The sequence below is a fragment of the Osmerus eperlanus genome, chromosome 19 (genome assembly GCF_963692335.1).
Source record: "Osmerus eperlanus chromosome 19, fOsmEpe2.1, whole genome shotgun sequence".
Lineage (NCBI taxonomy): Eukaryota > Metazoa > Chordata > Actinopteri > Osmeriformes > Osmeridae > Osmerus > Osmerus eperlanus.
In genome coordinates, this window is record NC_085036.1 from 5,738,965 (window position 1) to 5,764,498 (window position 25,534).

A 25,534-nucleotide genomic window follows, 5' to 3' on the forward strand; every position below is an offset into this window, starting at 1 on the left:
AAACCCTATAACAACCATGAAGTCGGCATAAAAATAAATATCTGGTTGATACAAGCCAATTTGCTTGGGTAGCTTCATTTTATTAAGTTTGGTAAACAATTCATAATGTTTGAGGATGTAGATAAGTGATTGTAATGGTATTTTTCAGCCAGGTGATGGCAATATTGACCCAAACTGACTAGATTCAGACAAAGATTTCAGGGCATAGAGATTGACCTATCCATGTCTTAGTGATCGATTGGCGAATCATTGGCTTGACAGTGATAATGTGTTAATGTACTTCGTATGGAAGTATGCGAAGGCCAAAATTATTTTCTCTCCGTAAGTCCAACGCTTAGAATATCAGTCACGTTTACAAGAAGGGAAAGCGGTGCTTGATTTAACGTTAAGTATATTACTCTTGCACCGTAAATTAACTGGGGAGGATACTTTCTCTTTGGAAGTGTATATTATCTCCATCCTATGTGGGACTGGCTGGACGGTCCTGACTGCGCGTAACCAATCACCACAGTCGCGCAGCTGTTGCAAGCCAGCTTGTGGATGTATTTCGAAGATGCTCGGCTATGAAACGGTCATTCTACTGATGACTCGACTACTTTAACAAAGTCGGTATCTGACATCAGCACCTCTAACCGCGGGAAAGCAGCAACATAAATAATATTAAAAGTGTTTAAACCATTTTGCCGTCTTCAAAATGGGAAGTCCATCAAACTCAGAGGAAAAAACGACGAAGTCTAACACAGATAAATTTAAAACTAAACACTGTAAGGGCAGTTTGCCCACGGTGTTGTTTATTGTGTTGTGGTTATGTTCCGTGGTATTTTGTTTACTGGTTAACTTCAAAACGTCTCACCTGGAATACAGAGTGCGCAAGCTGGAAACTGAGAAAACGTATCCGCAGCATCCCGACTCAACTGTGCTGGATGAGAACGGGACTGTACCTCATCTTCAAGTTATGATTGAAAAGCTTGTGCAAGAGGTAATGTTTTTTTCATGTCTAAATGCTCTGGGCCACATGCATGTCTTCTTAATACAAGCACAGTGATATAAAGTATTGAGGAGCACGATTTTCACACCAATGTGGAACAGAAAGTGCTTCACGCAGATAAATAATTCGTTTGGAGATGGTTTGTGTTGCTCTTCTCTTGTCAGCTGATTCGTAATACATCTTTAATGATACAATTGATAACAACATACCATTTAATCATCTACATCGCACATTGAAGCCTTTCCCACCTTTATCCTCTGCCAGAGGCTGAATCTACTGCTTCCCAAACTTCGCCTGGCCAGGGAAGTTGTTCCAGAGTGCACCTGTCCCCCAGGTAAATCTCTCCTCTACTCCGGCTGATGGCTCCCACCACCGTCATGGATGCTGATAGAATGTTAAAGTGTTTATATAATATACAGAATAGAATGCACCAGATGAATAATGTGCGTCACTGGTGGAACCAAGGTGTGGAAGCTGCAAAAAAGCAATATTATAGTACATGTTATTCAATAATGTTAGTTGTATTATTATTAGCATTATTTAAACTACAATATGATTATAATTTATGGTGGCGCCGGGTCAGACTGTTCCTCCATGCCTTCATGCCACCCTACAACTGCCTCCTGCCACTCCAGGTGAAAATGTCTTGATCCGTCCCTGCTGTGCATGATAAGTGTTCGAGTAGCCCATTTATCAGAGCTTGTGTGTTTGTGTGTGGAGACTAGCAGAACAATAGCAACCTGGACTGAGTGACACCGAGGTCCAGTCTGGCCCAGAGGCACAACGCTGTTTATACAGTTGATGCAGCAAAAAAAGAAAGAAAGAAAAAATGCCTCTCTCATATCCCACATGTGGAAGTTATAAAGACTCCAAAATGTGGTCTCTCACATCCATGGAGATTGCTGCTTGACAGAATGGATTTATTGTGCAACCTCAAACGTAGAACATTCAGATTTACAACCTCCTTCTGAACGAAAACGGAGCACATAGACGTGTGCTTAACCATGTCTGAATTGGTACACTTTCCGATACGCTCTCATGTTTTCACTCTTGTTTTAACGCCATTTGGTATTTTATGTCAGAGATAAGCTGTGGGAGGCAGAGTTACTGCCTGGACGTGCACTTGGGTGCTATCAGGCATTTAGCCATGCACTACGCATGAGCCCACAGTGACACAGCTCACCTCTGTGTTTTGGTCCCGTGCTACCTCACTTCTTCTTGAGCGCATCTGGTCTTCCACCTTTCACGCTGCTGGTGGTTGGGGGGTGGTGAATAAATTCATGGTCACGGTTGCTGATCGTCGGAGATGATGGTTTTATTTCCTGGGGTTCCTGAGCTAGAAGATGGAGCTGAACCAGAGAAGTTCTTGAACCTTTTCAGGGTTCTTGTGAGCAATCTAAAAGTTCTGGAACATGGATTGGTGAATTGCCTTGGGAAATTCAGGAGTGTCCAGTTAGACTCAGTCCATATGAGCCTCCAAACCTAAAAACATGATAGAAGAGACCGGAACATAATCTAATAACGATAACAAAGCTTGTTAATATGCCCCTGCGGCACACACTCAAAGGCCCTGCAATTTAGTTGTTAATGACAGCTGTTTCTTAAGAGGGCTCTTGCCCTGCATCACCACATACACTACATTCCTACGTAAAGGGATTGTTGACTCAAACAACCAAAATCACATTGGTTTCCTCCAGCGAAATAACTTCTATGGCTGGCGATATCCCTTTAAGCTGTTTGTGGGACGGAAGCTTTGTAACGCAGCCTCTGCTCCTCATGCGCCAGTGTCTCCCAGCGATGCAGGTGGTCCCCGGGCCAATCTCTCTGGTCTCCACCTTGGGATTTATGAAGCCATTCACCCCCAAGGAGCCCTGGGACTTAGCTTGTCTCAGCTCAAGCATCTCCATTGTGCTTAGTCAAAGAGACATAAGGAGGGTTTCAATGGAGCAGAGTGCTCCAGGGGGGTGTGACCGGACAGGCCTCCTCCGATGCTTGCTTTTTTGGTGCACCAACAGCCTTCTGTGGCAAAGTAAATAGATGAACCACTCTGGGTTTTGGGTCTGTGTCGTGTAGTGTTGAGTAATGGAGTTTAATGCTCCATCGGTACTCACTGGCAGCAGGCTGACCCCTTAAGTATATTGAAGGGTAGTTTCCAGTTTCTAGCCTAAAGAAAACATCATGTTTTAGTGTACTTAATGCTTAAGCCAATGTGTCACAATATATCACTTCTGTAACTGTTGAACTTTCCAGAATCCGGTCTTTTTTCTGGCTCCGCCATGTTTACGTTGAAAATACATGAATCTATCATGATACGGCTGCTGGAGAATCGCTGTCTAAATCACTGAACATTAGCTCACGTGTGAACAGTGAACACTGTATGAGCAATGCACACAAAGTGGACCACAGTCAGGGTATTATAAACACCTCTGGCATGCTCCAATCGTACATATCATGTCTAGACCAGAGGTCAGGTATCCTTCATCTGGCTGTGTTTGGCTCTTCAAAGCCCGCAGCCGCACAGGCCCTGAAATGACTAGAAACCCATTCCATATCGCGCAACATGCTCTCTCGGGCCTCTTGTATTTCATAGCTGGAGCTTGATATTACCTTCTGGAGGTAGAGGGAAGGGGAGGGGAGGGAGAGAGAGAATCTGAAAGAGAGAGAAGGTGAAGGTGGAGAGAGACAGAGAGACGTTTGGCAGCATGGAAGCTGTGGGACCTGCCTCAAGGCTTCATGGGACGGATGTTAAAGTGTTTAGTGGTGCACATCCTGTGAGCTGTAGAGATGGCCGAAGCAGACAAGCTGGAGAGTTGTGTGTGTGTGTGTGTGTGTGTTAACACCGCATGCATTTGACCCAAAAGAGTGCAGCTCGTTGGGGGTCAGATGGCTGAGCGGTTAGGGAGTCGGGCTATTAATCAGAAGGTTGTTGGTTCGATTCCAGGCCGTGCAAAATGACGTTGTGTCCTTGGGCAAGGCACTTCACCCTACTTGCCTCGGGGAGAATGTCCCTGTACTTACTGTAAGTCGCTCTGGATAAGAGCGTCTGCTAAATGACTAAATGTAAATGTAAATGTAAATCCTATGAAAAAAGTATTGTAGAAGGAATGACAACATAGATAGCAGGGAGGGGGAGAAAGTGATGCAAAATGATAGAGGAACTGTACAATCTTCTTTTAGAGACAGAAAGATCAACTTTGGTATTTTGAGTCTCATTGAATACAACTACAGGTTTAGGCAAATCTACAGTACGTCTGCATTTTGTGCTGAACTTTGTGGTTGAGATTAGAGACAGGGGTCCAAATGTTTATTTAAATTACCAGTCTGTACGTACTTGGTCCAACATATGAGCTAAAAAGCAACAATGAAAGTTTCGTCCTGAAATGCCATTTATTGGAAGCATCTGTCCTTGGGTCTGTGGGAGGGCATGTTGGCTGGTGTTCAGCTTTGCTGTGAAAAAGTCTCTCCCCTCCTCTCGCTCCTCTCTCTCTCTCTCTTCTCTCTCTCTCTCTCTCTCTCTCTCTCTCTCTCTCTCTCTCTCTCTCTCTCTCTCTCTCTCTCTCTCTCCTCTCTCTCTCTCTCTCTCTCTCTCTCTCTCTCTCTCTCTCTCTCTCTCTCTCTCTCTCTCTCTCTCTCTCTCTCTCTCTCTCTCTCTCTCTCTCTCTCTCCTCTCTCTCTCCTCTCCTCTCATCTCCCCTCCTCTCGCTCCTCTCTCTCTCTTCTCCTCTTCTCTCTCCTCTCATCTCCCCTCCTCTCGCTCCTCTCCTCTCATCTCCCTTCCTCTTTCTCCTCTCATCTCCCTTCCTCTTTCTCCTCTCATCTCCCCTCCTTTCTCTCCTCCCTCTCCTCTCCTTTGTCTCTTCTCTGTCCTCTCCCTCTCCTCATCGCTTCTCCTTCCACTATACTCTACCCTCCGTTACTTGCCTCTCCTCTGCACACCTTGGAGTTCTTTGCCACACCTCGCATCTCCTCTTCTCATATCCCCGCCTCTCACTCTTCCCCTCCCACCCCTCTCTCCTGTCGGCATTTCACAATTCCAGTGAATAAACGTGAGGCCTCTTAACTCCCGAGATGGAAGCGGGGGTATGGAAACCATTATGGCATGTTGAGTTTAATTACCCAGAATCTGAGGTGATTGGAGTGGAAGATGGTGAAAGTGAGAGATAGAGAGGGAGAGAATGAGAGAGAGAGAGAGAGAGAGAGAGTGAGAGAGAGAGAGAGAGAGAGAGAGAGTGAGAGGGAGGGAGGGCTTCTCATAATGCACCACCCTCGATTGCCGCTGATGCGTGGATGTTTCTACCGTTTGACTGAAACAACTCTGACTTTCTTGAACGGGACCTCATGTAGAAGAGGGTGTTTTTGGCCTTAAGCGGTGTGTGTATTTGTGTTCTGCCTGTGTGTCCGCGCTTGCGTGCTGCATCTCTCTATTATGTCTACGACGGCTCTCCCCTTTTGAAAATAATCTGTTCTTGTTCTCGGCCGTCAACACAGACACTCCTCATGCCACATGTCCCGCCCAACAAAAATATCACCCAGACCGAGTCTTAGGGTCATTTGGGGATGGTATCTCTGTGTTCTCTGATCTATGGGCATGTGTGTGTGTGAGGGCGTGCATTTGAATACGTTGAACGCATCAAACAAGAGCCCTTAACGAACGCTCACACCCTCAGCTCCCTCACCTTTCTTTTAAGTGTTGCATAACCCCTTGACAGCTATTCACCGACTGACGACAGACTGGGACTTAGTTGGATCTTCCACGCCCCGTTTGTCTTAAAGGGAGTCTCGTTTTCAGGCTAGGGTATCTTGTTCTCTCCCTAATCCCAACGCCCAGCTCCAAATCAGCCTCCTTACACCCCCCACACACACACCCTGTAGAGATCTGATGTTGTAAAACTAGGTGTTTGGAGTGTGGTAACAATTGCTAGACGTCTTCGTAGGTCAGGCTTGATTTGGTACTGGTTCTGGCTACATTCTGGTTCTCCAGACAGGGAAGTATTTAAAGTATTTGAGGAGGAAAATAGGTTAACTGGCATTTGACCCACATCGACCCAGTTTAGGTTGGGTTTGGTATTGTAGATGTGTGTGTGTGCATGCGTGCCGGCATGTGATTGTGTGTGTGTGTATGTGTGTGTATGTGTGTGTGTGAGAGAGACAGAAAGAAGGTAGCTGACCTGACCCTGTTTTCACAGCCAGAGCCAATCTTAATAGCTGATCTCTCCAGTAACTCCAGTGAGCCAGAGAAGCCAGGACTGCTTTCACCCTGTGTGTGTGTGCATGCCTGTGTGTGTGTGTGTGCTTTCTCACATACTTCCATATCAAGGTCGTGTGTGTCCCCTGAGGACTAGGGGGAAGTGGATCTTTGACTGTGGTATTAGGTCCATGTATTGGTTGAACTGTAAATGTTCTGCAGGGAATGTTCTGGAAAAGGGCAAGCTGATCTGAACTTCCTTGTCACAACAGAAGTAGCCTACATGGCTGCACACCATCAAATCATGACATGTATAATACTATCATGTCACATGTTACAAACGCTCATAATGTTGGGAAACTTCACCCAGTTTCTGGACCTAGCCTATTAAATGAACGTAACATTTGTTCAGCTGGAAAGAAGAAGCAGTCCCACTGATATCCAGCTTGTTTGTTGTTTCTGTCAATTCTGGCACAGCCTAGAAGTGAATCAGACAGTATGGACTGTTGAGCCTGCTTTGCGTGCAGCGCTTGTTCCTTGATGACAATCTGCTAATGAGCCCTACTGTTGTCGGCTGTGATTGGGAGATACAGTGGTTGGGCAGTAATCCCCCTTCTTCCCGCTCCCTAACTCCATTGAAGGGCCTCTTCGCTCGCTTGCGCACATATTTACTTGCTTTTCTATCACACACGCGCAAACACACAGACACACGGAGATATGCACCAGCATGTTGTGCACACCCTCCTCAAACACCCACTGTTGCTCATCAAGGGTTTGCTGGTGGTGTTGACTCTAAACGCTTGACTGAGACGTCGTGTCTCCAGTGTTTACTCTCTAGTCATCTTCTCTACGCGGAGCTAGGCTAGGTGTGCGTGTGTTACATAATGACCTCGCTGATGGAGCTGCCAACCTGAGCGAGGCACGGTACACACACGCACACTCTCTGTCTGCACATACACACACTCAATCCACACAGGAAGCACACATGTCCATCCCTCCCTCGCCTGGTACGGATGAGCTGATGTGATTTGTCTGTTGATTCTTTGCCCCTGTTGATCCTTCAACTTCAAATTGAGTTTTTCACCCTCTCACCCTCTCTCCTCCCCCTCCCTTCCCAACCCCCTCGACTCGTTGAAGCAGGTTTTCCGTCAAACCTTTTTACATGCAGCTCCTTGGGACAGTGTTGTTGGCGAGTTGGAGTTGACAGAATCAAGTGAATCAACAGCAGCGCAGCTGTGTAGAGTGCTCAAGAATGGGACCCAACTCTCAACAGATTTCGCCTCTGTCATGCGCAAGTGGGTCCGACACATCCACATGTCCTCGTCGCTGTGAATAAATAGCGTCTGAACTAGAAGCACAGCTGTGATGGGATTCTACATGCTCTTCTACGTCCCCGTCATTGTTTTTTTTTTCTCCATCAGCCACCAAACCACGTCAGCATTACATTTGCCGTGTAGGGCGCGGTAAATGGATTTTGACCAAATCCTCAAATAGTTGTGATGAAAATGTGCACAATACCTTCACACAGATTACACTTGTAGTTTCAGCCCTTTAAAAATGTTTCTGGGCGCTACCTGACGCCTGGTGGGATCTTAGGCTGTGTTTCTCATCATCCCAGCATGGCGCCTGGTCATTGGCTTTATGGGCTGAATAAGTCAGGACCGTGTCGAAACGCCCCAGCAAAGGATCCAGTCTACGCACTGACCTTTTAGCTGGACAGGAACTACTTCTGCCACCACGCTCTTCACCTCAGACGATTTTGTCGCTGTCTGACGTGTGTGTCCAACCTTAAGCACTCGAACCGGACTGTCAGTCTTCACAGTAGCCATTGTCTACGACCTTCTTGATCACTACGGCATTGCCACTCGAAACTATCGTTGATGTCTTTGGAACAATAAATGGTTTTACAGATTGTCCATTTTAAGCCCAAGGAAAAGGAAGCAGTACTAATGTGCAGCTCCATCTGGTTCTACCAAACAGGTGGCTGGGACACCCTAAAACGGATCTTCCATTAGAAACTCTGGATGCCGTAAACCCATCCAGTGAACTAAGTGTAAAACCGGATCCTTCCTGTGTGTGCGTGACCTGCAACCTTTGTTAACTTCCCCCCTTGGTCATGGGAATAACACCTCCCTGTCTTTGTCACCCAGGCAACCTCATAAAGCAGCCCATAATAATCTAGCCCTCAGAGGGAGAAGAGGTCGAGTCTTAGTACTGAGTACAGAGATTGTGTGTGTGGTCTGATGTCTTTTAACAGGCTAATAAAATAACTTAATAGATTCGGATTTTCATATACAATATCACCCTACCCCTGTCAGTTTGGAGACACCATATTTATTCATGGTTGGGTTTTGTGACTTCCCCACTGTCATATTACTTAAGGGTCTGGGGTCGGCAGTATGACTTATGAGGAAATTCCTGACCTGGCGTCACCGTGGTAAAATGGTCACCCTGCTAGACTCATTACTAGACTCATTGACGATGTGCCTATGTGTGACAATGTGTGAGTGCATGAATGTGTGTGCATGGCAAAGTGGGATTTACACTGAATTTTCACCTCCATGGAGTAGAGTCATGGCATAGACGGTGTGTGTGTGTGTGTGTGTTTGCACATGCGTGTGAAATAGTTAGGATTATCACCCCTCTGGAGTTGAGTCACGGATGTACTGTATGTGTGTGTGTGTGTGTGTGTGTGTGTGAGCCAGCTGTGTGTAGTAGGTTATAGTAGACGTTCTTGCGTGCTGTGTTAAGCCCTAGATAGCCTCTGACACTCAAAGGAACAGGTGGTGACAGGAGAGGGGCGACAGTTAGACCAGGAACTCTGTGATAGACCGTATGTTGTCGTTGGAATTCTCACCCCTTTAGAGCGGAGTCACAGATGTGTGTTTGTGTGTGTGTGTGTGTGTGAGGGCCAGTATACTAAAGAGCCTGCATACAGGCTCATGACTGTATGCAGGCTGTGTGACTATGTGTGACTATGACAGTCATGACTGTGTACAGTCTTCACACAGCCTATCCATTCCCCATCTACCAACCTCGCTATCTCAAATAGGGATCTGATTCCAATTATATAATGTGAGCTGGAGATGGTTATGTTAACTAGAAATGGTTGTGCTAGCTGGAGATGGTTGTGTTTACTACAGATGGTTATGGCCGATAATCCCTTTATGATGATGGTCCCCGCTGCATCTCTCAGGTGTCTCCAGCATTCAGCAGACTGGAGGACCAGGAACACCCTCCTGGGTTGTGGGGTGAGGATGGAGGGCAGGACAGGACAGGGCTTGTTATCCCAGATCCCTCCTTCATTATTCCCAGGGACGGCTTCAGGTCGGGACGCAGGGGGGTGGGGAGAGGTGGAGCTGATCGGAGGGACTGCGTCGTCGGCCTCGGCAGAATGTCTGGAATGTTCCCCGCGCCCCGGACAGACGTCTCGTCTGCTCACGTTCACCGCCGTCACCGGAGGCGGTTACCATGGCGCAGTCAAATGTGTCATTACAGGGCATGGGTGTGTTTTCTCTACAATAACTTCTTGGAATCCACCAAAAGTGTATTTATTGTAGCAATGCTGCAATAAAAAAATGAATAGGCTTTTTTTCTTTAAGCATAATAATTCTTGACCTCCGAACTCAAATGTAAAACTTTCCACTCTGGGTACTGTATGGTGGTTTTCACTTTTAATATGAAGGTTTTCAGGTTTTGAGGGACACACACATGTGCGCGCACACACACACACAGCCTCTGGCATCATAATGTTAAGAATAACTGGAGATGGAGCGGTCAGCAAAGCAACACCTGCTTTTGATTGGCCTAATGTTTGTGGTTAAAATATCATGAAGCGCTTTATTGGATTGTGGAGTGCCTCAGGGGTGTGTGTTTGGACCCTTGCACGGGCCAATGAAATTAGCCACAGCTAAGGAGTCATGGCTGGCCATTTCTATAGCTCTGCTGGAGAAAGGCTAAAGAGCATGTGATCAAAGCAATACACCATAAACGTACCTAGGGGCATTTGTTCCCGTCTAATTTCCCTCTAATTCACCCCGGTATTCTGATTCAAAGGATTGTCTGTAAAAAAATGCATGCACTACGTTTCTGTCTTGAGTGCTTTTAAATATGAAAAAGTTGAGAGCGCAAGATAAACGGAGGCCGAAAGACGTTGGGCGAAAAGAAAAACGTCTGTCAAAATAATTAGGAGTACGATAGCAGCGACTAACAGAAATCCTATCCAGGCGCTCGCACGTGCAGCGTAAATGTAGAGTTGGGTGATGAAATGCAGAGCTCCCCTTTTATGCCCGCACTCCCCTCACACACCCCGAACGCATGATTAACGAGTGTTTATATTCACAGCTCCTAAACACAAAGCAAACAGAGGGAGATTAGACGATGCGGCGTCATTACCTCCCTCCACCGTGCATACAGCTGCAGAGCATTGTCGCGCATTAAAGCGCTGCAGATGCGGCCCAGCCGATTAGAGGAGTGGTGCCTGAGCGCTAAAATAGGCTAACGGGTGGAGGGGGGAGGTTAGACCAAGCGTTTCCTCCTTGTCTGATAGGATTGTAATGGCCTAGGGGGAGGGGGGAGCTGAGGCGGATGGTGTGTTGCCATTGTTAGGGTCTGTTGGTGTAAAAGTTGCTGTTTGCGGGGGGGAGGGGGGTGGCTGTGTGTGTCTCTGTCTGAGTATTTTTCTGTGTTTGTGTGAGTGTTTGTGTGTGTCCTGACTGTTGTTATTGCTCTGCATGCTGGTGTTTATTTGTCTCGCTGCTGGAGGTTGTGGTGGTAGCGCTCCACCGCAACACTTAGTCATCTTGATGGTGGTCTCAAAGTAGGTCGCCAAAACACTGGCAAAGTACATACAGCATCACAAAATGCTGACCCGCTAATAATTGTGATTCCACTGGAAGCCAAAGACATAATTTGCCCTCTGTCAAAACCGACGATCCATTTGAATGTGGATTTGGATTTCATATCCTGTTCTGCAACATTTTATTAGTGGATTCATGTCTTCGCTGGATTCAATTAGGTTGTGCGTTACATTGTGCCTGTTTGGCTGCCTGCCTGCTCGCCTGTCTGTGACTGTCCCTGCCTGTCTGTATGTCTGTTTGCCGATATGCCGGTCCACCGCCTGTCTCACTCTCCTCACCATACCTTCACCCGCCACCTCACTCTCAAAGCCTCAAAGTTCTTTTGCGGCACACTTTTCAATTTCTCTCACCCTGCAGACGTGACAGGAGGAGACGAGAAGAAAGAGTTTGAAAGCGAAAGAGAGGAGGTAGAGAGAGCGAGCGGTCGAGAACCTACTCTAATCTGTCTGTATGGCATGTACGGGCCTCACAGCCGCAGCGACCTCAGAAGAAGCTTCAAGCGTGTTCTCAGGAGAACTGAAGCAGAGTAAACACTAACACCAACCATGCTGTTCCTACCAGGCAAGAGCAAGAGAGTTGGAGAGGTAGTGAGCTAACCCAACAGCTAACCAAGCCCATATGTGGCCTGCACTTCCCTTAGCTCTAACCCTCTCTCCCTCATTCAGTTTGAACATTGTCAGCCTTGTGGGACAAAACAGAGGTCTCCGGCACAAACAGATTGTTCTAATCTAGGCTTCATTGTTTGTGTTTTGCACTGGTTGCTGGTGGGTCGCACTCGCACATATCGGAAGATAGTATCCGTAAGTGTCAGGAGTTTGAGGAAGAGGGGACACAGGATCCGAGGTCGAACACTCACTGAGGAATTACCCTCACCGAGGGAGTAAGTGTACATGGTGTGTGTGTGGGTGGGTGTCGTGTCAAGGGTGACAGCCGACGTTGTCAAATTGCCGTGAACTTGACCCTGGACCCTTAGCGAGAGGACGCGTGGTTTGGGATTGAGTTTTATCTGGGTCACGCATGTTTCTCCTCACCTCCGTGTGTGTTTGTGAGTGTGTGCGTGCGTGCATGCGTGCACAGGGACCCCCAAGCGTCAGACTGCCAGGTGAATCTGTCGGATCAAAGCCAATTGTCGTGGAGTCACCGAACATGACCATTTTGGTCACAACCTTTCATTGACCCCGTCAACACGACACGCCTCTGCGACCCGATCCTCGCTGTCTCCAGCCTTCACCTCTCCAGGACACCCCACACACACTCCTCCTGGGAATTTGTGTGCTTGTGTAGGAGTAAGAGGGTGTGTGTGTGTGAGTGAGTGTGGGATAACCAGAGTGTGGGATAACCAGAGTGTGGGATAACCAGAGTGTGGGATAACCAGTGTCTGACGTATATCAGCAGACACTGAGATGCAACACATGTAGACTGTTTGTCTGCATTAGTGCGGGCTGATTTACGACCCGTCTTTCTGACCTGTTCCACCGCAAGAATCAAACCACATCTATCACAAATGTGTAAAACTCTTTGAGGATCACCCAAGCTAAGCAGCTGCGAGTCAATCTCTGTAAACAGCAGCTAAACAAGCTGTAACTTTGTGGCGTTAGCATGCCAGTAGGCTCATGTAAACCCATAAACATGTCAGCATGCAGCACACAACGAGATCAGCGCTCTCAATCCCCCCGCCCGACTGATGTGTTTTGACACGGCCGTCAACCGAGCGCCGTTAATCACGCCTCGAGTGAGCCTCGCCGCTGTGCCACGATGGCGGCGTTCGCAAAGGGCTTTTGGTGTCCCCCTGATATGTGTCGAAACACGACCATGCCAAAATAGAAACAGGATGCCACTGGCTAACAGCCTCTTCTGACAAAACACCATTGCTTTTTGGTACCAAGCAAACATTGTCAAAAAGGACACTCATTGTTGTGAAATGCTCAGTGGAGACAGAGTAATTGGCTGTATGAGTCGTATAAAAAGACGGGGAGAGGCGAGAACAGAAAGAGAGGTGGGAGGTCAGACAAGGTAGAGCTGACATAGAGCAGTCAAGTGGAAACATAGTTTGACAGACAATATAGAGAAGAATATATGAGGTCTAGCAGGAACATTCACCAGGAGAGCTGGAGTTGATGAGAGACATACAACATAATTGGGAAAGTCTGGTAGGGGCAATAAAGTGTTAAACGTGTGTATGTGTGTGCGTGTATGTGTGTGCATAGGGGGGCAAGAGGGCAGTAGGGCCCTACAGAGATAAACCAGAGAGCACCAAGATGGCATCGAGATCAGTAATCTACTAAGTTGTTGATCATAGCTTGTTTTCACGTCTCATGTGTTTCTCCACTATTTTACAATAGTTTTGAATGAAACACGCAAACGTTCACACACACGTGCTTCAGATCAGCAAGGACCCAGCCCTAGGATTGGCCCGATGCCACCCAGTAACACCCTAACAAGACCCAGGACCCAGGAAGTGGTTGGGCCCATGTTTCTCTCCCTGCCTCTCTATATTTCTCTCTTTCGGTCTCTTTCTTTTTCCCTCTTTCCTTTCTGCTTCCTTTAATTCTGCCTGGACCAACCACACAGAGTACTCTCCCCAACAGGTTTCATTCATTAAACGACTTCAAAAACCTTTGCGCAAATAAGAACAAGGCCAAATCACTTTGTGTCCCGCATTTGAATTAAATTGAGACCAGACCAAATGTCGTTTAGCGGTTTGTTTGAGCTGATAATCTGCCAAGTGTCTCTCACTTGTATACAGCGTATCACCGTATTGGTTTCCCACAGAAAATTCAGGAAACTGTCCCGTCTACACTGGCAAAACCCACACGGAACCAATGACATTGTTTTGATGGACGCTAGAGACTTCAGTGGACCATTGTCCTTGACGGAGGGCAGGGTGCGATCTTCTGTCGAGTGGGTCAGATGGGAGGTTTCACTCTTGCTGGCGTGAGGGGTGAAAGGTCAAATGAGACCGATAAACACACCCAGTGGTCATAAGGGGATTACTCTTTCTGGCACTCAGGTTTGGGCAAGCGGAGAGGATTGGGAACTCCGAACCCCTTGCACTTTGTGTCTGCCCAGGTGTCTTCTCAGTCTTTGCTTTTCAACAGAATCTCTCACAGATGAGTGACTGCCGCTGCCTGCCTACCTCCTACCTAAAGCGCTATGCCCATCCTTCAACACGACACGCGTTATTAGGACCTGTCTTCGCTGACCCTGTCTCCGTGTTCTGTACGTACGTCCGTATGCACACACGTGTGCATTCATCAATCGTAGAGGTCTGGTTCGCGTTTGCCGATCTTCTCCAAAGATGATAGATATGGTGTGGAAAGACTCACCATTAACATCTGCGCGTCAGTGTCGACTTAGTCATCGGGTCAAGAAGACAGAGGTCCCCAACCACCTTGACTCAGGGTATCGTTCATCTACATTAATGGAGTTTTGAACGTCAACAGATCTATGTCGAACTATCATGGTGGTGTTTGTTCAATGTGTGTGGGGTAACATGCTATCTCTCTGCATGACCCAGAACCCCAACTGCGTTGTTTTGACAATCCAGCGAACCAAACGTTCCGTAGAACTCTCTGTTGTCCATGCCAGAGGCTATCCAGACAGTCTAAAGTTCTAGAAAACGACTGAATAGTACCGGACCGTTCTGATCCTGTGTGACTGGAGAAAATGGGTCCCATCTGTTCTCATTGTATCAGTGTCTCTCTGAGTAAACCTCACAGAGAGCCCTCTTCTCTCGCAGCCTTCCATCGTTCTTCTGATGTCGATGTCACCCGTAGGCCTGGCGCGTGGTGGTGGAGCTGACAGTGCCCATCAATAAGGAAACAAAGCACACTCTCTTTACATGATGCTGTAATGCTGTAAAGATTGATGCTGTAAAGAACAAGAAATATTCTGGCCTGTCAGCCATGAGAGTAGTCTTACTTCTTCTCCCACAGCTCACTAGTGCATGCTTGTTTGAGCTAACCTTGCAAGACAGCTGGATTTACGAGATCACGACCACATGAGAATCAAGTTTACTAAGTTATTAGTTTGTGTCCGAACCACAGTGGTTCGGACCAATCAGCATCCTATGAGGAACTACTGGCAGCTTCAGGTGTGGTTGAAGTTAGCCTGTGACGGACGATGACAGACAGATGGTTTATCCAATCACCTGCCAAGTATTTTTGAAAGTGCCTGCCCTTTTTCAAACAGGTTCCAAGCACGACTTCCCAGATGGATGTTTAACAAACCCTCTGGCGAGTCAGGTTATGTTTGAGCACCATTATTTGGTGAAAATACACATAATTTTTCTTTCTCAGATGTCTGATCCTTTAGGTTATAAACTTGAGGGCATACTAGACTGTTTCAGTGTGCTGCTTTGTCCAGCCACTGCCAGGCAAATTTGGATTCTGAAGGGAGTTACACCAAATGTTCTGTTGTCTTGGACCAGGCTTGATACAAAAAAATATCCAATCTATAGACACACACTACACAGACATACACTAAATTGAAATGAATAATACAAAGTTAGAAAATATTAATCCATATGTTACACCAGTCAGTGTAAACTACTCTTTCAGTATACTGACTGCAGATTATCCATGCCCTGGGATTATGCTGTAGAAGTGGTTTGGTGACAATGACCCTCCCTTGGTCAGTGATTCGTTCTTCCCTGGCCCCCTGTGGGCACACTTTGGCTTTTACAGGGAAGATAACCGTGGTTTGAATCACTTCTCAAGTCATGGTTGATTCTACCCGATCTCCCACAGACCATGTCAAGACACTGGGGTGCATCAGACCAAACCTGAAGCAGGAACCCACCTCCACTCTCACAGAACCCATTTTATTGTCCAGGAAAATTACCAATGAGGAAAACATATATCCGCTCTTAGTTACAGAGGAAATCCCTTATATGCTTAGCATTTGACCCCACACACATACACTCACACACACACATACCCGCCCCTTTGTCCTCGTTCATAACAAGGGTGGTTCACCATGTCTCAAACCAACTTTTTCCCCCTCAGGCACAAAGTGTGATATTGATACTTCCTCCCACCAAAGTGTGTGTGTGTGTGTGTGTATGTGGACCCAGAGCAGATAGGTCAGGTAGGTCTGTCATTCAGGACTGTCCTGCTTGATAGTAGGAGGTTCTAGTAGATTCTGTCCCACTCAGGTCTACTGATGCCCTGGCTGTGCATTTCACATGACTTTGACTTTTGGTATTCTTTTATTGAGTCCGCCAATCCCTTTCCCAATCATGTTTATTACTAGTAAGTAATTGGGTGTGCTTTGCCTTCGGCAAGGGCACAACCTTTGTTCTCTCACATATATATTATTCTTTTTATTATTCTTTTTTCCCCCCTAAAACTCAGTCAATATTTGGCCTACATAGACAACCTAGGTGTCAAAAGTTTCGTCTTGGTACCGATTGAGTTGCTTGTATTGGGATTTACGTTCCGTTGCATGGTTTAGGCTTAGGTTAAGTTTTTGTGGCGAAAAGTGAAGCTAACGGTGGCTAATTTGCTAGCCACAGTCACTGACGTTACTAACGTCACTACGTCACTAACATCACGAAAACTCGCGTGACTACCTCTAGCAGAACATTAGTTTAGCAGCTCGTTAACTTCTGGGAGATAGCTAAGCTAACTACTTTACTGCAAGGCAGCTGCAGAAACGCCACAAGCAAAGAGACCAGGGTGATAACTATTTACAAATTTTACTTTGTGATATGACACACAATTGTGATGTGTAATGTACAATATAAGCTGATATTATTAAGGAAGTACATCTACTTTCGGAAACAGTAGTTTACTATTTCACTGAAGTATTAGCATCATGACATTAGCCTCTGTTGCCCGGGCAACACATAACAGTGGTCTATGATGCATCTGTTTTCAATCGTTAAAATAAACATTCCTCACAAATACGTTTTCGTTGTAGGATTTATTATGACATTAGATTACAAGTAAACGATTTGTGGGTGAAATTATCATTACCTGTCGTTTCAAACCAGTGTAGCTCACTGCAACGCTGTAGCCTACGCGAGACACTACAAAAACATCTACACAGCTGTTTAGAAAGTCAAACGGCAACAGAACATGTTCGGCACTCCCCTTACTTAAATCAAAAGTCTATCTAACTACTAACCTGAACTTCATTGCCACAGCCTAAACGTTGTCCATCTGTTCATGAAAATAATTAATTTCAGCCTAAACCGTACAACGGAACGTTAAATCCAATTCAACCAACGCAATCGCTACCAAGACGAACACAGCAGTAGTCTAGTACTGTACTGTAGTAGTACAATTTACCGGGGCAGCTTCTCCACACAGGGCTATATCGCACTTGGCGTTGTTACTGACAATGATCGCTACCAGTGAGCTTTTTATGAATGAGCGATTTTCCACTAAATAAATGTCAAGCTTATTTATGTTTTGGGGGGCATATTTTCAGTTAGCAGATGGTACTGTTTGAATCGCGATTCCATCTTCTACTGCCGGGTAACGTCGTAGAATAATCTTCAAAGGGGGTTCTTTATTAATGAATGAATGCAATGAGTAGGCTAAATGCCTGAAAATATCATGAGAAGGGAAAAACTTAAAATGACGTTTAAGTCATAGAGATTAGGTCAATTTTTAGACCGGTCTTCCATATTTATTCGTTTTGATTCAACGATGAGGCTGCCTCTTGCAGGGGAAATGAGAAGACATCTATTTCATTCTACACTTCACTCGTATTTTCAGTTGTAAATGAGCAGCAAAAAATAAGCTTTTAAATCTATGTAATCTTTATAAATAATAAGTATGCATTTTTATATAAAATATACAGAAATATCAGTTGTAAAAATGTCATTCAAAAACGGACCCCTGTGCAACCGACGAAAGCAAGCACACCCTACAATTTCCCCAGAAATTGTACCCTCTCTAGTTATTTAATGTTAGGATTGTAAAGGATGTGTTATAGAGTTTTCCAAATCAACTGAATCTCTGTATTGAGAAGAAAATGTGCTGTGCTCTCTGACACACATATCCCTTGACATTCTTGTTTGACGGCCATCTTTGATGATAGTCTTCAATCCTCCCTCTTATAATGTTTATCAAACTGGTTCAATCTAAGGATTTCAGAAAATGTTCTAAGTGTAGTTTTGCTGATCAGGCTAATCTCTGAAACACAGAATTCCACCTTGCAGATATTTCATCTCTGATCACTATCTAGACTGCTTCTCTGACCTGCTGTATGAAAAAAAACAGACCGGCACAAATACTTCTTCTAGCTTCTAGTCAAGGAAAAGTCATATTATGTGCACACACAGGTGGTGCACAGCAGCTTTCACATTTATCTATTTGTTAACCACACGGTGTACAATGTATTTTGTCAATCTGTAAGGCTTTGAAAGCCACAGTGCCTTCGGTTAATACGATCATTCACATCACTCAACAAAACATACAGTACGTCCTGACAGACTTCCTGGATGTGCCGGGGCCAGCATGTGATTGGAGGGCTCCCTTTCTTAGGTCACTCCATTGGAAATTGGAAATTGGAAAGGAAAACAAAAACAAACGGGTGAAATGGATTGGTCTAACCCCGGTAACCAAAGCCGTTGTTTAGGGTAGCGTTCGCCGCAGTGGGGGACATGAAAGAGTGCGAGACGCCGTTCTGGTTTCTCCTGCGAGACCATCTGGTCCACAGCGAGGGAGGGAGACGGCCAGGCGAGGCTACCGTTCTACACAGACTACTTGTACAAGTAGGGTGACAGGAACACTGACAGCAACACTGTACCTCGCTCCATAAGAAGTGCTTATAATACCTATCGATCAGGTCATGAAGGAGATATTTAAAAAAAATCCCCTTACAGCCTTCGAGTTACTTGAATAAGGTTAAACATGTTTACTTTGTGAAAATAACTTTTTTAGAACTCAGACACACACTGAAAAAGGCTGTTCTGGTGAAGCCAGCAGGAAAAATGTTCCTGATTAAGAAGCCACAGATCATTTATGAAAGGAAGTATTTGGGTAGTACACCTTTCTTCAAACATTTAATTAATCCAGTCCACATTGCCTGGGGGGGGGCAGTGTAGGATTTGGGGAAAGTGAGGATTACTGGGTGGTTTAGGACTTGAGCTAAGCAAAAACCTTGACACCTTGGAACAGGGTTATACAATATTTTCATATATGAGATCAAATGATAACGACATCTTTATAATCCTCTGATTGAAATGGTCACAACGTAGTTCAAACATCTATTACCCACACCGCACACGCTCTGAAGCACACACACACTCCAAATCCCAGGTCCATGTCATAATGTTCTCCAGTTCATGCAATGACAACTTCATCTGCAGTTTAACCTTTTGACATGCTTAACCCCCTTCCCTCCCTCCTCTCCCTATGTCCTCTAGGAAGGAGGTGTAATAAGTCACATCCTCCTCCTCTCCACCACTTCTCTCTAGTCATAACACAATATCACATTTCCCCCACACCGTGGCCCTGTGTCAACACTCCCAGCGACTGTCACCTGGAGCTGTCAGTTACAGTAGAGGGATGAAAAGCAGTTTTGCCTCACCGCCTGATTCATTGTAGTACACGTGCAGTTTAATATTCCCACACCATAGAAAATCAGGAGAGCGTTTGTCACACTGGATCGGTGGAGGAATGGGAAAGATGGAGGCCTGTTTATGTTGCCGCTTAATTGCGCTGACGTTCCTTCCCCAGTTTTCACGTTGTATTTGGTGTCAGGTCTGTGTTTCATCAGAAACACTTAGAGATGCAGCGGTTGGCTGAGAACAGGAATTGGAGGAAAAGAAAGACAGGTTTGACTGTGGTGGACACATTGATGATCTGCTCCACAGAGCAGCATTCAATCAGTCACCACGCGAGGTATTAAAAAGAGTGATTGCTACGAGATGTAAAAAGATAATGAGAGATATTTATAGGGGAAGAAAATAGTTCACATCAAGGCAATACACAATGGAGGTACTCAAAAATGTCATTTAAATTTTCAAGTACTCTACTGTGCCCACACAGAATGCATGATCATTCCATCCCTCAACTGTGTGGATGCTCATCCTGGTCACAAATAAAACAACATAGCTTTCACAGTGTAGTGATGTAAGGGATGTCTCCTGTTTTATCTCTGTGGACTATCCTACTAGATTTAGGTCTAGCAGAGTACGATTCTCCATTCAACCTTACTATGTGGTTGAGTGGATTTGACTCAATTCACGTATTAAGGTGTTAAATTAAGGTACTAAACTAGGCCTAAAATAGGCAATCTGAGGTCTACGCTAGGCCTTCATTGTGTCTATTAACAACAGCTCTGCTATGTGAAAATCAGCATAACTGATCTGGCATGAATTTGACACGGAGGCAGTCATTTCTTACTGTTTTCACACTCTCAGCACAAAGGCGTCTTTTTTTCACAGTGCAACAAATTAAAACGAGCTAACCAGAACCACCTGTAGGATTATTGAGAAGTCAATGGCTTTCATTATAGGATTGATACCCTTTCCAGGAGAAAAATCCTTCTCTGTTGATCCTCTTAATCCTATTCAGACTTTGGTTGTATTTTAAGGGTTGGCTGTTGGGCTGGGTCTTAGGCACACCTGATGATACCTGGTGCAAGAGCCAAATTCATTGTATATCATTATTTTAATGGTAATAGTTGGTGTAGCCTATAGTTAAAATCAAAATTATTGGTAATAACCAATAATTGGTGTCGGTTATTGGTTACGGCACATAAGCATTGTTTATGATGAGAACATTTTTAGTAACGTTTTTTTGGGAACGAAGGAAGCAAAATGTTTTTTGACCGTCATTCGGTTGATAAATAAAAGCATTGAAGCAAGGATTTTATGTTTAGGATTGTTTTGGACGTAATTTTTCCTTTGGATTAAGACTTGTACTGGAAAATAAATGTGGAAATCAATCAACTGCCACGTACCGTTCACCTGTGTTGGAGTCGTGAGTAGCCTGCTGCTAACTACTCATAACAATATAGAAAATACATGAGAGTATTATTCGGACAGGCGCGTCAAAACGAACAAACTATTCAGCTACCTAAGTGGTTTAAAAAGATATATGTGCCACTATACCTGGCTTGTGTGTGTCTCAGTATAAATAACCAGCATTTAGAACCATTCTATTCTTGCTTCTCCTTCAGAGCACCATCCTCTTCTTTCTCTCTCTCTCGCTCTCTCTTTATCTAGCGTTATCTATCTTTCTCTCTCTTTCTCACTCACTACCGTTCACACTCTACCAGTCTTTCAGTCTTCAAAGTTTGTGCACACACTCATTCACTCTCTTATCTATCTCTCTGAATGTTCTTCATAACCTGAAGAAGCTTCAGAATCAGCGTGTGTCCACCTCAAAGGAAATGGAATGCATCTTGGATGCTGTCAGGGATAGCCTTTTTCCCAGAATCCTTATCTTCAGTCTGGACGCCCCCAGGGGTATGTCTCCGGATTGGACGGCGAAGGCAGGCTGACCGCAGTGGGAAACGGACAGGCCATATTTCTCACGCCGCGCGTCTGATAGCGATAGAGCCCCTGGTCTAGATCCTTCCTTTCCGACCCCCAGCTTCTCTGGCCCAGCCCAGCCGGCCGCAGTGACACGGCTGGTGCCCCTCCCCTTCGCCCCCTCCCTCGCCTGCTTGCCCTCCTCTATCTACTCCTCGCCATAGCGAGGGTTTTCGCTCAGCGGCGGAGAAATCTTATCGTCTGTCCAAACACACGACTTCCCATGCAGGGTTCCTATTGGAGCCGTAAGTAGGTCCTCCCCTGGCTGTCAGCTGTCTGCTAAGCAGTGTGAAGTTGGGGCTGATTGAAGTTGGTCCCCCAAACTCATAATAGAAAGGAACTATACTGGCTGCTTTTCAGTCAGATAAAAAGTCAGACAGTCCTGTTTAGGATTAAATCATATTATAAACTTTAAAGAGAGCATATTTCTAGGACTAGTCTGGGATTGCTTAATCTTGTAAAGGTCAGGGAAACCGCTCATTTCTGTTCGTAGAATGTCATTCCATTGTCTGAAGAACAAGGTTGTGACCAATCAAGCACCCTTTTGAGAAACTGCATGATTGTGATTTTAAGATATCAGAAGATAAAGGATGGGAGCCTCATTGATAAATAGATTATAACCTACCTATGTTATATATAATAATATTTCTCTCTTTTTCTGTCTTTCCATCCAGGCGCCCCAGGAAAACGAGGAAGGATGGGCAGAAAAGGCGACCCTGGTAACTGCTCCAATCGCTCTCTTTCTAAAGTGTTTGTCAGTGGCTCTGTGGAAGTGGGTTTGTGTGTATTAGCGAGCTGACCTCCCCTCATTATTCTTTTCACTTCCCATCCAAGGTATGTGTGATATTTTTTGCTTGTGTGTGTGTGTGTGTGCGTGTGTTTGTGTGTAAGTGTGTAACCCTGTCCAACATACATATGTCAAAGATGCACAAAACAGGTTGGCCATTAAAAAACAGAAGATATTTTTATTGTGTGCATTTATCAATTAAGTTCTTATTTTTCCAATATTATGGTGAAATGTGTTTACAGTTTAAACCCGCCCACCAGAAACACATAATTCAAGCCCATTATTTTAGCATCACAGAGCACAGTTATTAGTCTCATTGCACACTCTACAATTTTTCATATTTATACTTTTAAAAAAAATATTATTTTTTTTGCACTGCTAGCAGGTCATTTGTTAGTCTTCCTAACATCCGGTAGAGGATTTAAAAGGACTTAGCAGTCTCTAGAGTTTGGAAAAGGAGTTGGAAATATTTAGGAAAGAATAGAAAAATGTTAGAAAACGTTTTTCTTCAAGCCATCCTGTATTTGTTGACTAATACAGACTCTGAGAGGGAGTCAAGTCGGCACGTGGCCAGAGTTCAAGTCAATGGTTGAGTCCTTTATCAGAAAACTCTCTCATTTCTCTGACCCCCAGGGGCCATTTTGTCCTCTGTTTAAATGTTAAGAACGTACTCTGATAAATAGTAAATTTCCTTGATAATAGCTTTGCTATTGCAAAAGCGTTAGGTTCTTTGGGTCAACGTGATCACCATGTCAATCACAGAAACAAGACTCTCATGTTCCAAGGTCCCCTGTATCGTCTCCTCCTATCCCGTCGTGTCTTTGCCGTCCAGAGATACTAAATATCCAGAGTATAGAAGCCTGGCCTTATGAGAGCCCTGGTCTTTCATCTGTACAGTAGCCTTTAAGCTGTGTCTGGGGGCCAAATGTTACAGGGCCGAACACTGATTTATGTATAGGGGGCTGATGCTGGTGCTAAATCACTGTGTGTGTGTGTGTGTGTGTGTGCACAACTGTGTGTGCAGTTAGTGAACTCCCAGGTGGTCCGGTCAGGGTAAAAACATTAGTTTCGTCCACTGTGTCCGTAGCCAAAAGTCCTCCCTGACACACTATTGCCCTTTTCATCACTTCCTCTTTCCTTCTATTCTCTTTTTTGCCTCTCTTCTTTCTCTTCACTCTCCTCGACTTTATTCTGCTGTGTAATGTATGATATGTTAATAGATGAGTGTGTCTGTGGGAAGGATTTAGGCTTCCCTGTTGGGGGTGGTGGGGGAGGGGAACTGGTTTGGTTCAGTGTACCCCTCCCTGACTCCAAAAAGATGTGGACATTAAAAGCAGCCCCCTCTGGTTTGTGTCAGTCATCCTGACCCGACTTGACCCAGGTCCCCCTTCCCCTTAATATGGGCACATCCCCCCTCTATCTCTGTCTCTCGGTCATTCTTTCTTTTTCTTGTTTTCCCTCTCTCTGACTCACTCTTTATCTCTATATCTTCTCTTTGTGGTTTTCTCCCTTCACTCGCCCTGTGACAAAAAAAAAGGGAGGAGGAATTCTACCTTTGACAGTTTCTGTGACAGAAGACCTGGGAAGGTCATCCTAATCCATCTCTCTCTTCAATTTGTTCCCCCTCCTCTTGTCCCCCCTACAAATCTCTCCTCGGAAACGCATCATCTGTTTACATGCAGGTCGATTTGACACTGTACAGGGGCCAGGCTGGGCTAGAATGGGCCAGGGTTTGTCTCTCTAAGCTGCTGTAGCTCTTCCTTCTGGATCCTTCCACATGCTGTGTCACATTCCATTAGCGCTAGAAAATCTCTTAAGAGCATCACCACTGGCTGGAGTGTCCCTGATAGCAGGCTTCCTAGTGAGCCGTGTCACCGAGGTCAGGGCTGTGGACAGCGTCAAGCACAGCAGAGTGCTGTGCGAGTAGGAGGAAAGTCGAACAGCTGGCTGACAGGGCTCAGGCGGATATCCTTTCCTCGTAATCACTGAGCGTAGAAACAAATCTAGCGTATGTTCGCAATATACTGTACTCGTTTCTGCACCGAGAGATTTCCTTCCCTGCTAGTGCAAAAGAAAGAGCATCAAAGAGAGAAACAGACAGAGACTGACAGATTTGAACTTTTCCCCTCTTAATGCTGGCCTCATCTATTGCAACAAAAGGATAACTAAAACATGTGTAAGCTACAAGTTCCATGATACCACCAAAAGGTTAGATGAGGGATTTTAGTATGTTTGTTTAACAGTTTTGCATCACTTTGCACCCCCTCCAATCCTCTTGGATTGCTACATCCAACCCCTCAATGCTACATCCAATCCGACCTCTCCAGGAGGGGTCGTTCAGGTTCTATACTCTCCTGGAGAGGTCAGGTTCTAAACTTTCTCTCTCCTGGAGAGGTCAGGTTCTAAACTCTCTCTCTCCTGGAGGGGTCAGGTTCTAAACGCTCTCTCTCCTGGAGGGGTCAGGTTCTAAACTCTCTCTCTCCTGGAGGGGTCAGGTTCTAAACTCTTTCTCTCCTGGAGGGGTCAGGTTCTAAACTCTTTCTCTCCTGGAGGGGTCAGGTTCTAAACTCTCTCTCTCCTGGAGGGGTCATGTTCTAAACACTCTCTCCTGCTGGTCATTTGTTTCTGAAGGCTCTTCTAGCTATAGTAGTACTAGGATTAATGAACAGAACATGCAACAACGCCTTGATTGAGTGCCTAGAACTTTCTGTAATCAAACCATTAATGCCTCCTGATTGAATGATCAATGCCACAAACAAAGCATCATAGTGGAAATGTAGTTGTGTTACGACAACAGCTGCTGAAGCGTAAGCCGCAGATGATAGAAGGAGCCCATAAGAAGCCTTTGTTGGACTTGGAACATATTACCAGGTTATTTTGTTTACATCTGTCGGCATCCCTCTGTAGATCATCTCTGAGATTACTCAGAAGAGCAACCAGACCAGACTAAACCAAACCCGACCAGATCAAACCAGAACAAACCAGACAAGATCAAACCAGATCTGATCAAACCAGAGCATGCCAGACCAGATACGATCAAACCCGATCCAACCAGACCAGATCTTAACACAAGTGTCTTTCTCCCTATCTGTTGTCTGTCTCTCTTGTAGGTTCTCCTGTAAGTATCTCCATGAGGGTGTTGTGGTAGGTGGTGCTGAATAGTTACAGGTGCTGAGTCTATGGTATTGTGGACTGGGAGGAGGTAGGTTAACATTCAGTG

At 45.4% G+C, this 25,534-nt stretch overlaps 1 protein-coding gene across 1 annotated transcript; it reads left to right on the plus strand.

Annotated features, from left to right (window-relative positions):
- The first annotated feature begins 279 nt into the window (after window positions 1–279).
- On the plus strand, window positions 280–25,529 carry LOC134039559 (collagen alpha-1(XXV) chain-like). The gene is made up of 4 exons (XM_062485485.1): window positions 280–979; window positions 1,253–1,322; window positions 22,202–22,246; window positions 25,425–25,529. The coding sequence occupies exons 1-4, from the start codon at window positions 695–697 to the stop codon at window positions 25,460–25,462; spliced, it is 438 nt and encodes a 145-aa protein (XP_062341469.1). The 5' UTR covers window positions 280–694; the 3' UTR covers window positions 25,463–25,529.
- The last annotated feature ends 5 nt before the right edge of the window (window positions 25,530–25,534 follow it).